General features: G+C 50.6%; 1 protein-coding gene across 1 annotated transcript in view; it reads left to right on the forward strand.

Moving 5' to 3' along the window:
- Positions 1-14,498, forward strand: part of RYR1 (ryanodine receptor 1) — a 108,446-nt gene that overhangs the window by 24,966 nt on the left and 68,982 nt on the right. Inside the window, exons 27-38 of the mRNA XM_088026936.1 lie at positions 237-411; positions 582-790; positions 3,897-4,291; positions 5,244-5,376; positions 6,425-6,585; positions 7,034-7,199; positions 9,065-9,151; positions 9,312-9,538; positions 10,758-11,370; positions 13,096-13,359; positions 13,694-13,894; positions 14,225-14,336. Coding sequence (XP_087883062.1) covers positions 237-411; positions 582-790; positions 3,897-4,291; positions 5,244-5,376; positions 6,425-6,585; positions 7,034-7,199; positions 9,065-9,151; positions 9,312-9,538; positions 10,758-11,370; positions 13,096-13,359; positions 13,694-13,894; positions 14,225-14,336 — 2,743 coding nt within the window. The remainder of the gene's footprint in view (positions 1-236; positions 412-581; positions 791-3,896; positions 4,292-5,243; positions 5,377-6,424; positions 6,586-7,033; positions 7,200-9,064; positions 9,152-9,311; positions 9,539-10,757; positions 11,371-13,095; positions 13,360-13,693; positions 13,895-14,224; positions 14,337-14,498) is intronic.

A 14,498-nucleotide genomic window follows, 5' to 3' on the forward strand; every position in this document is an offset into this window, starting at 1 on the left:
GGGATACAGAGATCAGTGGGAAGGGAGAGCGTGAAAGCCTACCCCTTACATTCCAAGGATCTTGGATACAAATGTGGGGAATGATGGGGGCCCTGTTGGGGTGACCCCTCTTCTGTGCAAGGCCCTGGGCCCAATGCCTTGCATATGTATCTTTCCATGTCTCTCCTTGCTTCTGTGTGTCTCCGTTTCTCTGCGTGTCCCTCCCACGCCGCATCTTCCCCTTCATCTCCTCACAGGGCCAGCGCTGGCACTTGGGCAGTGAGCCATTTGGGCGCCCGTGGCAGCCAGGTGATGTTGTGGGCTGCATGATCGACCTCACAGAGAACACCATTATCTTCACCCTCAATGGCGAGGTCCTCATGTCCGATTCAGGCTCTGAGACGGCCTTCCGGGAAATCGAGATTGGGGATGGTGAGGGCTGGCCTCCTGGCCCCTTTCTGGTTTTCTTTCCTCTCACCTGACCCTACACTGGCTCTCTAGCTTCCTGCTTTTCCATCCCTTCCTTCCACTGTACCTCCTCCCCTCCTGCCCCTGCCCTGCCCACCTGTCCTCACCCCTGCCCCTCTGTCCCCTCCCATCAGGCTTCCTACCTGTCTGCAGCTTGGGACCCGGCCAGGTGGGTCACCTGAACCTGGGCCAGGATGTGAGCTCCCTGCGGTTCTTTGCCATCTGTGGCCTCCAGGAAGGCTTTGAGCCATTCGCCATCAACATGCAGCGCCCAGTCACCACCTGGTTCAGCAAAAGCCTTCCCCAATTTGAGGCCGTGCCCCTTGAGCACCCCCACTATGAGGTGAGGACTGACCCCACTCAGTACCCTCTGATCTGCCTCCAAACCTCATTCTTCCCACAGTTCTCTTCCCCAAGTTTCTCCTTTTCTTCTGTGTTAGCCCACAAACCATGTAGAAGGTCATGTCCAGACAGTAGGCTCCCAAGGCTGCCTTGTAGGGTATAACCTCAGCAACCCACAACCTGTCTGACCTCCAGGGGCCTTGCCTATTAAATAGGGGAAGGGCAAAAAGAGGAGCTGGGTTGAGTGACCCAGACGGGAATTTCCAGTCCTTATAGTTATCGCATCTTATAGCAAGGTTTAAAGAAACGTAAATCTCTTGGTACATTTTGGCACCATCCTTACTAATTGCTATTTGTATATGCGTATTTTTTTCAGTTTATTTGTTTTTAACAGCTCTTCATTAATCCGAGTACCCTAGTCTTTAGGCTCTAGTGTCTTTTCTTTACCAAGGTTAAACTTAGCATCAGACTTTGACTGTAAAAAGCTCACGTAGACCAAAGTGATAGTCCTTTTCTCAACCTGGGAAGAACCTGAATCCCACATGGCTGAACTTCAGCAGGTACTTTAGATAATCAGCCACACCTCGGTTGGCTTCTTATTTGCTGTGTGGCCTTGGGCATGTGACTGTCTCCTCCTGAGCCTCAGTTTTCCCATCCATGGCATTGTTCAGATCTCCTCACATAATCCTTCTCCCTCTCTCTCTGTTCTGAATCATTTGAATAAGTTGGAGACATACATCTTTTTAAAAAACTTTTATGTAAGCTCTATGCCCAACATGGGGCTCAAACTCACGACCCTGAGATCAACAATCACATGCTCTACCGACGGAGCCAGCTGGGTGCCCCCATTGTGCCTCTTTATCCCTAAATATTTCAATGTGCATTTCTTCAGAACAGGCTATACCCTTACAGAACTGCAGCTATGAAAATTGGTCATGAAAATCAGGAAATTTAACACTAATACATACTCTTACCTAATTCATAATCCATATTCAGATTTTATTAATTGTGGTGACAATGTGTCTTTTTATTTTTCTGGTCCAGGATCCAATCCAGGATTATATGTTGCATTTAGTTGTTATGTCTCTTTATTCTTTTTTTTTTTTTAATTTTGTTTGTTTACTTATTTATTTATTTAAGAGAGAGAGAGAGAGCACGAGCAAGTGGGGCCTGGGGCAGAAGGGGAAGGAGAGGGACAAACAGACTCTGAACTGAGCGTGGAGCCCCACATGGGGCTCGATCTCATGACCCTGAGACCATGACCTGAGCAGAAACCAAGAGTCAATGCTTAACCAGCTGAGCCACCCAGGCGCCCCATGTCTCTTTATTCTTTAATGTCAAATGTTCCTGAGTCTGTCTTTGTCTTTCATGCCATTAACACTTTTGAAGAGTATAGACCAGTTATTTTGCAGATTGTCTCTCATTTTGGTTTGTCGAATGTCTCCTCATGATTAGGTACAGGTGACACATATTTGGCAGGAATGCCAGAACATTGTGTCCTGCTTGATGCAGGATATCAAGAGGCACATAACATCATTATGTCTCATTACCAATTACTTTAATTTTGACTGTTTGGTTAAGGTGGAGTCTGCCAGGTTTCTCTACCATAAATTACTATTTTCCTCTTTGTAATCAATTTGTGGGGAGGCATTTTAAGACTGGGTGAGAATGGATGGGTTTTAAGCAGTTTAGATCTGAGTTTTGGAAAGGTCCCCATTGAGAGTGGATTACAGAGGGTGACAGTGAAGGCAGAAAGACCAGAGGTGCCAAGGGGCTGGAGAGGCTGATGGAGCAGACGTTGAACCTCCTAATTCCTGCTAATGCCAGATGTGTTCTCAACCCAAAGAACCAAATGCTAGACAGCTGTGAGAATGAATAGACTAACCTACACACAACCACGTGGACGAATCTCAGAAACATAATGCCGAGTGAAAGGAGGCAGACACAAAACAGCACAACTGTGGGTTCCCATTTGTAGACAGTTTGAGAACAGTAAGAGCTAATCTGTGGTGTGTTAAATCAGGAGGGTGTTACTGTGAAAGAATATCTGAGATGTTTAGTTACTCTGCACCCACATCACAAGAGGGAGATGGTCAGTAGACTGTTGCCAAGGACCAGAGCGAAACTGGGTTTATAAGAAACGGGGGAGAGCGGAGAAAAAGACCCTGCAGACAGTCTGGGAACAGCAAATCTTGGCCACAGTTTCGAGGTGAATTCACTGGCTGGCAGAGAGCACAGAGGTCTCGGCATTTGGTCTTTGGAGAAGAGACAGGAAAGAAAGGGAGCCACTCTGGTTGTTCATGGAGTCTCCAGAAAGCCTCTGAGAGGCTGTCTTTGGAGCACCGAGGCCAGGCATCTGTCCTCTGTCAGCTCCTGCCTCTTGTTTAGGCTAGGTTGGGACATTTCCCTCATCAGAATCCCTCACTGTCTTTGAGAGGGTGGTGACTGAATGGGCACCAAGGGGGCTCCTGGGTGGGTGGGTGGGCCTTGGTCAACTTGGTCAAGTTCTATGTCTCCGTCTGGGTGCTGGACACACAGATGGGGTCACTCTAAAACTTTACCGTGTTGTGCATTATGACACGTGCATTTTTCTGAATGTTATATTTCCATATAAGCAAATTTAGCAAAAGTTCATCTGGGGGGGGCCTTTACAAAACTCTGGCCCTTCTGGCCTATTCTCCCGGAGAGTCTCCCCAAGACACCAGGAGGGCAGGGCCTTTGTTCTGCTCACTGATGTGTTCCCAGCACTGGGGAATGGTGCCTGGCACATAGTAGGGTCTCAGGAAGTATTTGTGGAATGGATGGATGGGTGGATGACTTCGTCTGGATTGAGGCCTGTGTGTAGATATGTTCAGAACGTTCCCCCAAGTGATTCCAGAGTCTGGCCAGGGCTGCCACTGTACAAGGTGCCCAGAGATCAGCAGAGGGCTGAGCATACCCTACAGCCATTCTGTGTGTCCCGCAGGGAGCCCATCCACTCAGAGGAGTGAGTCTTTGGCTAATTCTCACACAGGTGCTCTAAGGCCTCATGGTGGCTCCTTGTGGACCGGGTTTAGGACCAGTGGCCTAGCCTGCCTGCCTGGCTCAGTCTTCCTGCTCCCCCTTAGGTGGCCCGTGTGGACGGCACCGTGGACACGCCGCCCTGCCTGCGCCTGAGCCACCGCACCTGGGGCTCCCAGAACAGTCTGGTGGAGATGCTCTTCCTCCGGCTCAGCCTTCCAGTCCAGTTCCACCAGCACTTCCGGTGCACCGCAGGGGCCACCCCCCTGGCATCCCCCGGCCTGCAGCCCCCTGCTGAGGATGAGGCCCGGGCAGCGGAACCCGATCCCGACTACGAAAACCTGCGGCGCTCAGCAGGGCGCTGGGGTGAGGCTGAGGGGGGCAAAGAAGGAAATGCCAAGGAGGGGGCACTCGGGGGCAATGCCCAGGCTGGGGTGGAGGCCCAGCCCATCAGGGTGGAGAATGAGAAGGATGCTACCACAGAGAAGAACAAGAAGAGAGGGTGAGTTGAGGGTAGGGCCGGGGTGGGGTTTGGGAACCCCAATTAGGCACCCCACTTCAATAACATGAGAAATCCCATTGTGTCCCTCAGTGGCCCCATATATGCTTAACATTCTGGAGTCAGAATCCTGAGGGAGCCCATCATGCCTCAAGTGAACCCCATTATCTCCTGGGATGCTCTCATTTCCCAGAGAATAGTTAGGGTATCCCACTATATCTATGGAGAACTCTGCTATCCTTGGGGTACCTGGTAAGTCCCAAAGCATTTCACCCAGTGGACTTTATTATCCATGGACACTAAAGTGGACAGACACTAAAGTGTCTTGGGAGTGTTGACTATACCCCAAGGTATCCCAGTGGACACTGCTGGTCTTCTAAATTGGGGTCATTTCTGTGTCTCAAATGTGCCCCCCCAAAAGCTAACTTCAAAGGAGACCCTCAACAGGCATTAAACCTGACTTGAAACTAAATGTGCTTTCCCCTACTATCACAGTGGTTTTCAGTGGGATGTAGTTCTGTGTCTCTTGGCGGATCTTTGGAAATGGTGGATGATTTTGGTTATCACAGTTTGTTGGGATGGTGGTGATGCTACTGGGGGACTCCAGGAATTCTACAGGCTTTTGGTGTACAAGACAGTACCACACAATGAAGGGTTGTCCTTTCCCAAATGCCTTTAGCACCCATATGAGAAATGCTGACTTAGGGGGACCACTGTATGCCCCAAAGGGAACCTCCATGTTCCCAGAGGCACCTTTAAATTTGGGCATCTGCAAGCACAGAGCACAGCATCTCCAGAATGGATAATGGTGACTCAGTTGGCAATTTTATCCCTCTAGAGGCGGGGACTTGGGTATTAGAAATGGGATGTGGGGGTCATGAATGTTGTGGTGGAGAGGGCTGGGGGCTGGGCTTGAGAGCTGGTTCTCACAGTAGCCTCTCCTCCCCATCACCAGGTTCTTATTCAAGGCCAAGAAGGCCGCCATGATGACCCAACCACCAGCCACTCCCACTCTGCCCCGACTCCCTCGAGAGGTCGTGCCCGCTGACAACCGTGATGACCCTGAGATCATCCTCAATACCACCACGGTGGGAATCTAGGACCCTCAACTCTGAGACCCCTCAGATTTCCAAATTTCATGCTGCAATCCCCTTGTAATCCCCTTACTGGGGACACCCCAATATACACTGAAGACCACAAAATAGAGCACACACTGATTTAGTCCTTTGAACCTCTAAATCCATATACCTAGAGGGACTAAAAATTGCAGGAACACAATGAAGCTATAAGGCACACTGATAAAACTCCCAGGGATCCAGAATCCAGAGGAAATACCAATACAGACTTGAGACCTCATATTTGTGTTCACCCATATAAACTCAATACCCCCAAATTTAATAGCTATTCTAGTATATTCTTGGGAACCAACATTCACAATTACCCCAGTAGAGTTTGGGGATTTCCCAAATCTGAAATGTTTTCTTTTTTTTTTTAAAGATTTTATTTATTTATTTGAGAGAGAGAGAGCATGAGAGAGAGCATGAGAGGGAAGAGGGTCAGAGGGAGAAGCAGACTCCCTGCTGAGCAGGGAGCCCGATGCGGGACTCGATCCCGGGACTCCAGGATCATGACCTGAGCCGAAGGCAGTCGCTTAACCAACTGAGCCACCCAGGCGCCCTGAAATGTTTTCTGAGACAGCCTTGTGGTTAGGATTATGGGGCTACCTGGGTGCCAAGTGGGTAAATCACTTCTGCTCAATGCCTTCTCCTTTATGGAAGTTTTATGGTTTTCCCATCAGTAAAATGGGGATACAAATTGTACCCACTTGGTGGTGATTAAGTTAATTAATTTGTGAACTATTTGTCAACTATTATTTATTAATAACTCTCTAATTTGGAGAGGGACCCAAATTCGGGGGTATCACAAATAGTCCCAAGAGGATTCCCAAATCTAAAAATATATCAGTAGACACAGAAATAGAGGGGCATAGACCCCGGGGTGTGTGTGTCTCAAATCCAGTAATTTCTTGAACTCCCAGAGGACACTGTGAATCCAGAGAGACCAACTTAGAGTTCCAGGGAAGCCCTGTGTCACGCACCTTCTGGACTGACCATTGGTCCCCTTTTGCCTCTCTAGTACTATTACTCTGTGAGGGTCTTCGCTGGCCAGGAACCCAGCTGTGTGTGGGTGGGCTGGGTCACCCCTGACTACCATCAGCACGACATGAACTTCGACCTTAGCAAGGTCCGGGCAGTGACGGTGACCATGGGGGACGAACAAGGCAACGTCCACAGCAGGTGAGCAAAGAGGCTGGGACCGTGGAAGGTGAGGGGTCAGCGCTGGGCACCTGGCTCTCCCCAGGCTTGCCCCAGAAGCCTTCCTCCCCCTCTTCTTCTCCTCTTCTCTCCCTGTTTACTTTCCTGCTCTGGGTTTTTCCTCCTCTTCTGTTTCTGTTTGGTCTTTTCCATTTTCTCTTCCTTCATCTCATGCTCCCCTTTCTACATTACCTCCTGTCTCTGTTCTCTCTTCCTGCTCCCCTTCCCTCTCTTCCTCTCAGAACCCCCAGCCAACTTCTAAGAACTCTCGCTCTGAGGGGCTTGGGGTTTCGGCACTCGGGTCTGCAGATGGGGGTCTGGGGGTGGAGCTCGGAGGTCCTGGTAATCTGGGAGTTTGGGGAAGGAAGTGCCCAGGGTCCAGAGCACCTTGGCTGAGGAGCCATGCACTGACTGCTCCTGTTTCCTCCAGCCTCAAGTGCAGCAACTGCTACATGGTGTGGGGCGGGGACTTCGTGAGCTCCGGGCACCAGGGCCGGATCAGCCACACAGACCTCATCATTGGCTGCCTGGTGGACTTGGCCACTGGCCTGATGACATTTACTGCCAATGGGAAAGAGAGCAACACCTTTTTCCAGGTGAGCCCAGCTTAGCAATAGTGTCCTCATGTCCCAGAATGCTGGGAAGACCCTTCCAGACCGCCTCTGAGGACAGACCCCAGAGAAGGCCAGGCCTTGGGAAGGCCCTGGGAGACCACCTAGTTAACCATTCACTGAACTGACACCCAGAAAGGAGGAGACAGAGCACTGCCTTGACCTTGGAGAGGGGTCCATAGTCCCTCTTAGGCCTGCTGACACCAATCGCCAACTTTTTGCCAATCAGGGAACACCCTAGGACGAGTCCTCGGGTGGGCTTTTCCTTTTCAACATTTCCTGTTGCAACACTTATTTTATTTATTATGAAAGATTTCAAACATACAACAAAATCAAAGGAATTGTACAGTGAACGCCCATATGCCCACTACCAAGAACCTACCACCCTTCACGTATTCATCCACTTATCCATCCATTAATCCATCTAATTTGGATTTTATAAAACTTTATTTTAAATGGAGAATTTCAAAAATATGCAAAAATGGAATAGCGTACTGGACCTCCATGTCCCCACTCTCCAGCTTCAACTGTTACCCACTTGCAGCTGATCTTGTGTCATCTTTTTTTTAATAAAGATTTTACTTTATTTATTTATTTGAGAGAGAGAGAGTGCAAGAGAGCACAAGAGGGGGTGAGGTCAGAGGGAGAAGCAGACTCCCCACCGGGCAGGGAACCCCACGTGGGACTCAATCCTGGGACTCCGGGATCATGATCCGAGCTGAAGGCAGTCGCCCAACCTACTGAGCCACCCAGGTGCCCTGATCTTGTGTCATCTTTACCCTTTATACCCGCCTTCACTTCCACACCCACTGGATGATTTTGAAGGAGACCCCAGATATCATATGGTTTCATCTCTTTTCAGTGTGTATCTCTACAAAAGTAAGGATTCTTTTAAAAAGCATAACCACTATACCACTCGTATAAAAAACCCCTAGTAATTCCTACTTAATTAATCCAGTCCGTGTTCACATTTCTCTGGTTGTCTCAAAAAGTCTTTTTCCCGTTTGTTCATTTGAATTGGAATCCAAATAAGGTCATGTATTTTAGTTAGTTGCTATGCCCCTCAAGTCTCTCATATGTAGATTTCCCTTCCGTGTCTGTCTTCTTCTCTGAAGTGTGTTTGTTGAAGAAACCAGGCTGTCTGTGCTGGAAAGCTTTGCTTCTCAAAGTGTGGTCCCCAGATCAGCAGGATCTGCATCACCTGGGGGCTTGTTAGAAATGAGGAATCTCAGGCTTCCCCCTAGACCTGCCCAGTGAGAATCCGAAATTTAATCCTGGGGGATTCGTGTGTCTACCAGCATCTGAAGAGTGCTAGCCTGGCTTCTCAGTCTGCATCTGGCTGATGCATCCCCGTGGTGTTGTTTTAACATTTTCCTCTGTCCCCTGTATTTTCTGTCAACCGGCAAACGGGTCCACAGGTGTGGTTAGATTCAGGTTTGGCAAGACTGCTTCACAGATGATGGTGTTTGTGGTGATGGAGGCTGGGTGGGTTCCACTGCAGAGATCAGAGGGGCTGGCGGGAAAGTGCAGTCAGAAGATCTTCCTGGGTTTTGACGAATGAGTCTTGGGAGAGAAATGGAAATGGTACCAGGTGGAGGGCATGAAATGCACAATGACCCAGAAGATAATGTTGCCCCTGGGGGAGGTGGAGGAGGTTGGCCTGTCTGGATCAGAGGTGGTGCAGCCCACGAGCAACCTCGGGGTCCCTGCGGCATTTTCAGTGCCTGAGGTTGGATCTGTAAACACCAGCAGGATCAGGCTGGGGCAGTCAACCCCAGAGTTCAGGATCCAGAGTCAATGTCACCTCTAGTTCACCCTCTTCCTCACCCTGGCGTTTTCTTCCTTGCCAGGTGGAGCCCAACACGAAGCTGTTTCCTGCCGTCTTTGTCCTGCCCACCCACCAGAACGTCATCCAGTTTGAGTTGGGGAAGCAGAAGGTAAGAGTGCAGTGATGGGGCAGGCTGAGGCGGTAGGTGCGGGAGGTCAGGCTGCCAGAGTGGCTGAAAAGTGGGGCAGTCCGGGAGGTCTCCCTGGAAGCAGAGTGGCAGGACAGAGAGGGCTGGGAATCCTGACCAGAGCACACCTCTGTGCCCCTAGAACATCATGCCGCTGTCGGCTGCCATGTTTCTGAGTGAACGCAAGAACCCGGCCCCGCAGTGCCCGCCTCGGTTAGAGGTGCAGATGCTGATGCCCGTCTCGTGGAGCCGTATGCCCAACCACTTCCTGCAGGTGGAGACACGGCGTGCAGGCGACCGGCTTGGCTGGGCCGTGCAGTGCCAGGAGCCGCTGACCATGATGGCTTTGCACATCCCTGAGGAGAACCGGTCAGGGCCAGCCCAGGCTTGTGGGGGTGGGATGGGTATTGCAAGTCCTCTGGGGCCTGGAACCCTCTCAGTGCCCCCCTCCACCAGTACCCCAGGACTCCAGCCAACACCCCAGTAGGCCCCAGATCTACCTCAGGGGACCCTGACTCTCAGCTCGGGCATCCTCAGATAAGACTCCGGGGGACTCCAGACCCACCTCAGAGGGCTTTAGGCCCATCATAGTGGACCACAGACTCATATCCAGGGACCCCAGACCTACCCCACAGGGCTCCAAGCCCATTTCAAGGAGCCCAGATCCACACTGAGGAGCCACACGAACTCCAGGAGCCTCAAGTGCACCTCAGAAGGACATGGACATTACTCACAGAGGCCCGGATGCACCCCAGGGTGTCTTGGGCACACGCAGGGAGACTCTGGATGTATCACATGGAAATCTCAAACCCAGTCCAGGGGACCGAGACACACCCAGAGTAGAGCGGTGTTCACATGTATGGCAGGAATGCTCTCAGGTACCTTGAACAGACTCCAATCCCAGACACCCCGGGAGGCTCTGATATGTTGCATCTTTCTTTTATTCATTCAACAGATAGCTCTGAGCTCTTCCTATGTGACCAGCAGCATTCTAGGCTGGAAACACCAAACCCGTGTGGACAGACATTCTAGCAATGCTCATGTATAACTCAGGGGGCTCAGACTTGCCCAAGGGGACTCAGACCCATCTCTGGGAGTCCCAGATACACGCACTCACTTACTTTATCAATCTCTCCATCTATTTAACAAGCATTTATTGAGCACTTACTATGTGCTAAGTCCCGTTGAGGTGCTGGGAATATAGCAAAAAAAAAAAAAAAAAAGTGCCCCAAAGGCAGAAATGTCCTGCCCTGGTGGGGTTTACATTCTAGTCGTATTCAAACATAGCCAGGTTACTCAGTGAGCCTGCCAGAGGGAGGTTCAGTCCCAATTTGAGGTCACCAGATCTCCTCCATGTACTCTCAGATACCCCAGAGTACCACACCACCCCAGGGATCCCAGAAACATCCCAAGGAGCCCCCAGACCACCTCGGGGACGTCCAGAACTTTTAAAAGACTCCTAGACCCAGCTCCGCAGACCTCACAGAACCTTGACCCAGCAGGACACTGGGAGTTGACACTCACCTTAGCATTTCTTTGCCTCTCTGTGGTCTGTCCCTGTCTGTGGCCCATGTCCTGTCCGCCGCAGCTGCATGGACATTCTGGAGCTGTCGGAGCGCCTGGACCTGCAGCGGTTCCACTCTCACACCCTCCGCCTCTACCGCGCGGTGTGCGCGCTGGGCAACAACCGCGTGGCGCATGCTCTGTGCAGCCACGTGGACCAGGCGCAGCTGCTGCATGCCCTGGAGGACGCGCACCTGCCCGGCCCGCTGCGGGCCGGCTACTACGACCTCCTCATCAGCATCCACCTCGAAAGTGCCTGCCGCAGCCGCCGCTCCATGCTCTCTGAGTACATCGTGCCCCTCACGGAGGAGACCCGCGCCATCACTCTCTTCCCACCTGGAAGAAGTGCAGAAAATGGCCCCCGCCACCATGGCCTGCCCGGCGTTGGCGTCACCACCTCGCTGCGGCCTCCACACCATTTCTCCCCGCCCTGTTTCGTGGCTGCCCTGCCGGCTGCTGGCGTGGCGGAAGCTCGGGCGCGCCTCAGCCCCAGCATCCCTCTGGAGGCGCTGCGGGATAAAGCGCTGAGAATGCTGGGGGAGGCTGTGCGAGGTGGTGGGCAGCACGCACGTGACCCTGTCGGGGGCTCTGTGGAGTTCCAGTTTGTGCCCGTGCTCAAGCTCGTGTCCACCCTGCTGGTAATGGTTTCCTCCTGCTTCCCTCTGTCCCATTCTTCTTCCACATTCCAAATCATCCATCAATCCCCCTCTCATTTATGCATCTAAACCACCCATTCACCTCTCCATCCTCCACCTTTCAATTTATCCTTCTATCATCTACTCTCTTTCGTTCACTTTTCCTCCCATCCATTCATCTGTCGCCTATTAATCTGTTTATTAATCTTTTCTCCCTTCTTTCCATTCACCCATCCAAACAACCATCATTCATCTATCCTCTACCCGTCTATTCAAACATACCCCCATCTTCCTCTCCACAAGTCCATCCATTTATTTATCCTTCCATTCTCTGCCCACATATCCATCCATCCGTCCATCCATCCATCCATGTATCCATCTATCCAACTTTCAATCCAGTTGTCCGTTCATCCTTGCATTTACTCATACATCAGTATATCTACTGTTCCATCCATTCATTTATCCACCTAGCCATTTATTTATTAATCTCTTTCCTTTCATACATCCAATTATCATCCTCCTTCCACCTGTGCATACATTCATCCACATATCCATCCATCCACCCATCTACAGGTTCATCTGTTCCTTCATCTTCCACCTGCCTGTCTGTCCACCAATGCATCTCTCAATCCATATATATATACACCTATCCACCTACCCACAAATCCATCCAACTAGCTACACCCATTCATCTACCCACCATACACTCATTCTTCATCCTTTATTGCATGTATCTTTTCATTCATTCACATACTCATCTAATGTCTCATCCATATATCCATCCATCCATCCATCCATCCAAATTTTCATGTGCACACCTATCCACCCATCCATCATCCAGCCATCCCACCCCACCCCCTGGCTATTTACCCATTTATCTATTTACCCATCCACTCATTTACATCCACCTACCCACCTATCCATACATTATATATTCTGTCATTCATCCACCCACCTCTTCCTCTACCTTTACCTTCACCTCTCCAACCATTATCTGCCTACCAATTTCTCTCCCCTTCATACCTCTACTGTTTTTTTTTAAAGATTTTTTTATTTATTTATTTGAGAGAGACTGAGAGATAGAGAGCACGAGAGGGAAGAGGGTCAGAGGGAGAAGCAGACTCCCTGCTGAGCAGGGAGCCCGATGCGGGACTCGATCCCGGGACTCCAGGATCATGACCTGAGCCGAAGGCAGTCACCCAACCAACCGAGCCACCCAGGCGCCCCATACCTCTACTGTTTCATCTATTAATTCAGCCACACAGTTCTCCCCCGACCCCCACGTATCCATCTCTCTTTCCCCACTGTTTTTCCCTTTCATCTACCTGCTCTCCCTCCATCTGTTAGCATCTTCATTATGTTTACTGAGGGCTAGCATATACTGGGAGCTATGAGAGCATCCCATCAGGGTAGGGTGTGTCCTGTTCCAGAGTTACATGTGCTCAACCTTAGGAGAAAGGACATTTACTAGTGAAGGGAGAGGTGCTCACGTTTGGCTGTGTGGTCTGGGCCAGGTTAGGTGGTATACAGGGTGTGGATCTGGGGGGATCTTAAGGAAGATGAATAGCAGGGCGGGGGATGCCATTTCTTTGTGTAGGAGGAATCATACCTAGCCCATGTAGGAATGCATCTGACATGTGCAGGAGAAGCAGATCTGGGGAGTGAGGCTGGGATGTTGATTTGGAGGTCTTGTGGGCCACAGTGAAGGACCCAGGCTTTGTCCTGTAGGTGATGGGCATCTTTGCCGATGAGGATGTGAAACAGATCTTGAAGATGATTGAACCTGAAGTATTCACTGAGGAAGAAGAGGAAGAGGAAGAGGAGGAAGACGAAGAGGAAGATGAAGAGGAGAAAGAGGAGGATGAGGAGGAAGAGGCACAGGAGAAAGAAGATGAGGAAAAAGAGGAAGAGGAGACAGCGGAAGGGGAAAAAGAAGAAGACTTGGAGGAAGGGCTGCTCCAGATGAAGCTGCCAGAATCTGTGAAGTTACAGGTGGGCTGATTCTTCCTGCTCTCCAGCCTCCCCCCATCGGGGCTGGGAGACACAGGATCTGGTGGGGCATGGGTCTGGACTTGGTCCCGAGGAAGTGGGGAGCTGTGGAAGTGCCACAGACGATTGGAGTGCTGCTGGCTTCAGATGATCTCTCTGGTTGCCATGGGGCACGTGGATAGGAGAGAGAAGACCGTGGAGAAGGCTGGCTTAAGGATCCAGGCAGGAAACGATGGTGGCAGATAGGGCAGGGCCATGGAGAGGGGAGAAGAAGCAAGAAAATTTTCAAGGATGGTCTCATCACCATCATTCCTACTGCATGGCTGTCCTCCCACAGATGTGCCACCTGCTGGAGTATTTCTGTGACCAAGAGCTGCAGCACCGTGTGGAATCCCTAGCAGCCTTTGCGGAGCGCTATGTGGACAGGCTCCAGGCCAACCAGCGGGACCGCTATGGCCTCCTCATGAAAGCCTTCACCATGTCTGCAGCTGAGACTGCCCGACGTACTCGCGAGTTCCGCTCCCCACCCCAGGAGCAGGTACTCTGACCCTTGACCCCAGCTGGCCTTACTGTCTAAGCCCCAACTTTAACCTCTCCCCCTACTGATGGTACTATACCTTTAAACTCATGCTTGACCTCTGACCCTATTGATACAATTATTTCTTACTCTTCTACTTCTCTCTGAACCAGTCTTACCTCTTAGTCACTTCAGACGGACACTGACTCCTTTCAAACCTCTAGTCTCTCAGATAGTGTTTACCAGCTCATGACCTTAAGCGGGGACTCACAATTCAATCTTTGATCCTTGACCTCAGAGTTTCTGCTCTTGGGCCTCTGACCCTCATTCTAACTTTTGACCTTCTTCTAGATAAACATGCTATTGCAATTCAAAGATGGTGAGGATGAGGAAGATTGTCCTCTCCCTGAAGAGGTCCGACAGGATTTGCTCGAATTTCATCAAGACTTGCTGGCACACTGTGGTAAGAGAGATCATCCATCTCCCAAACTTTCTCTCGAGACCTCTCCTGAAGTTTCCCTAAGATTTCCTGATCTTAAATATGTACAGTATTGGTGCAATGTAACTTCTGGTTGAGTGAATGAATACGTGAATGAATGAATGAATTAACAGACATATTAGTGAA

This window comes from Eumetopias jubatus, unplaced genomic scaffold, assembly GCF_037043125.1.
Source record: "Eumetopias jubatus isolate StellerSeaLion01/CBP00866 unplaced genomic scaffold, mEumJub1_p1.0 scaffold_10, whole genome shotgun sequence".
Lineage (NCBI taxonomy): Eukaryota > Metazoa > Chordata > Mammalia > Carnivora > Otariidae > Eumetopias > Eumetopias jubatus.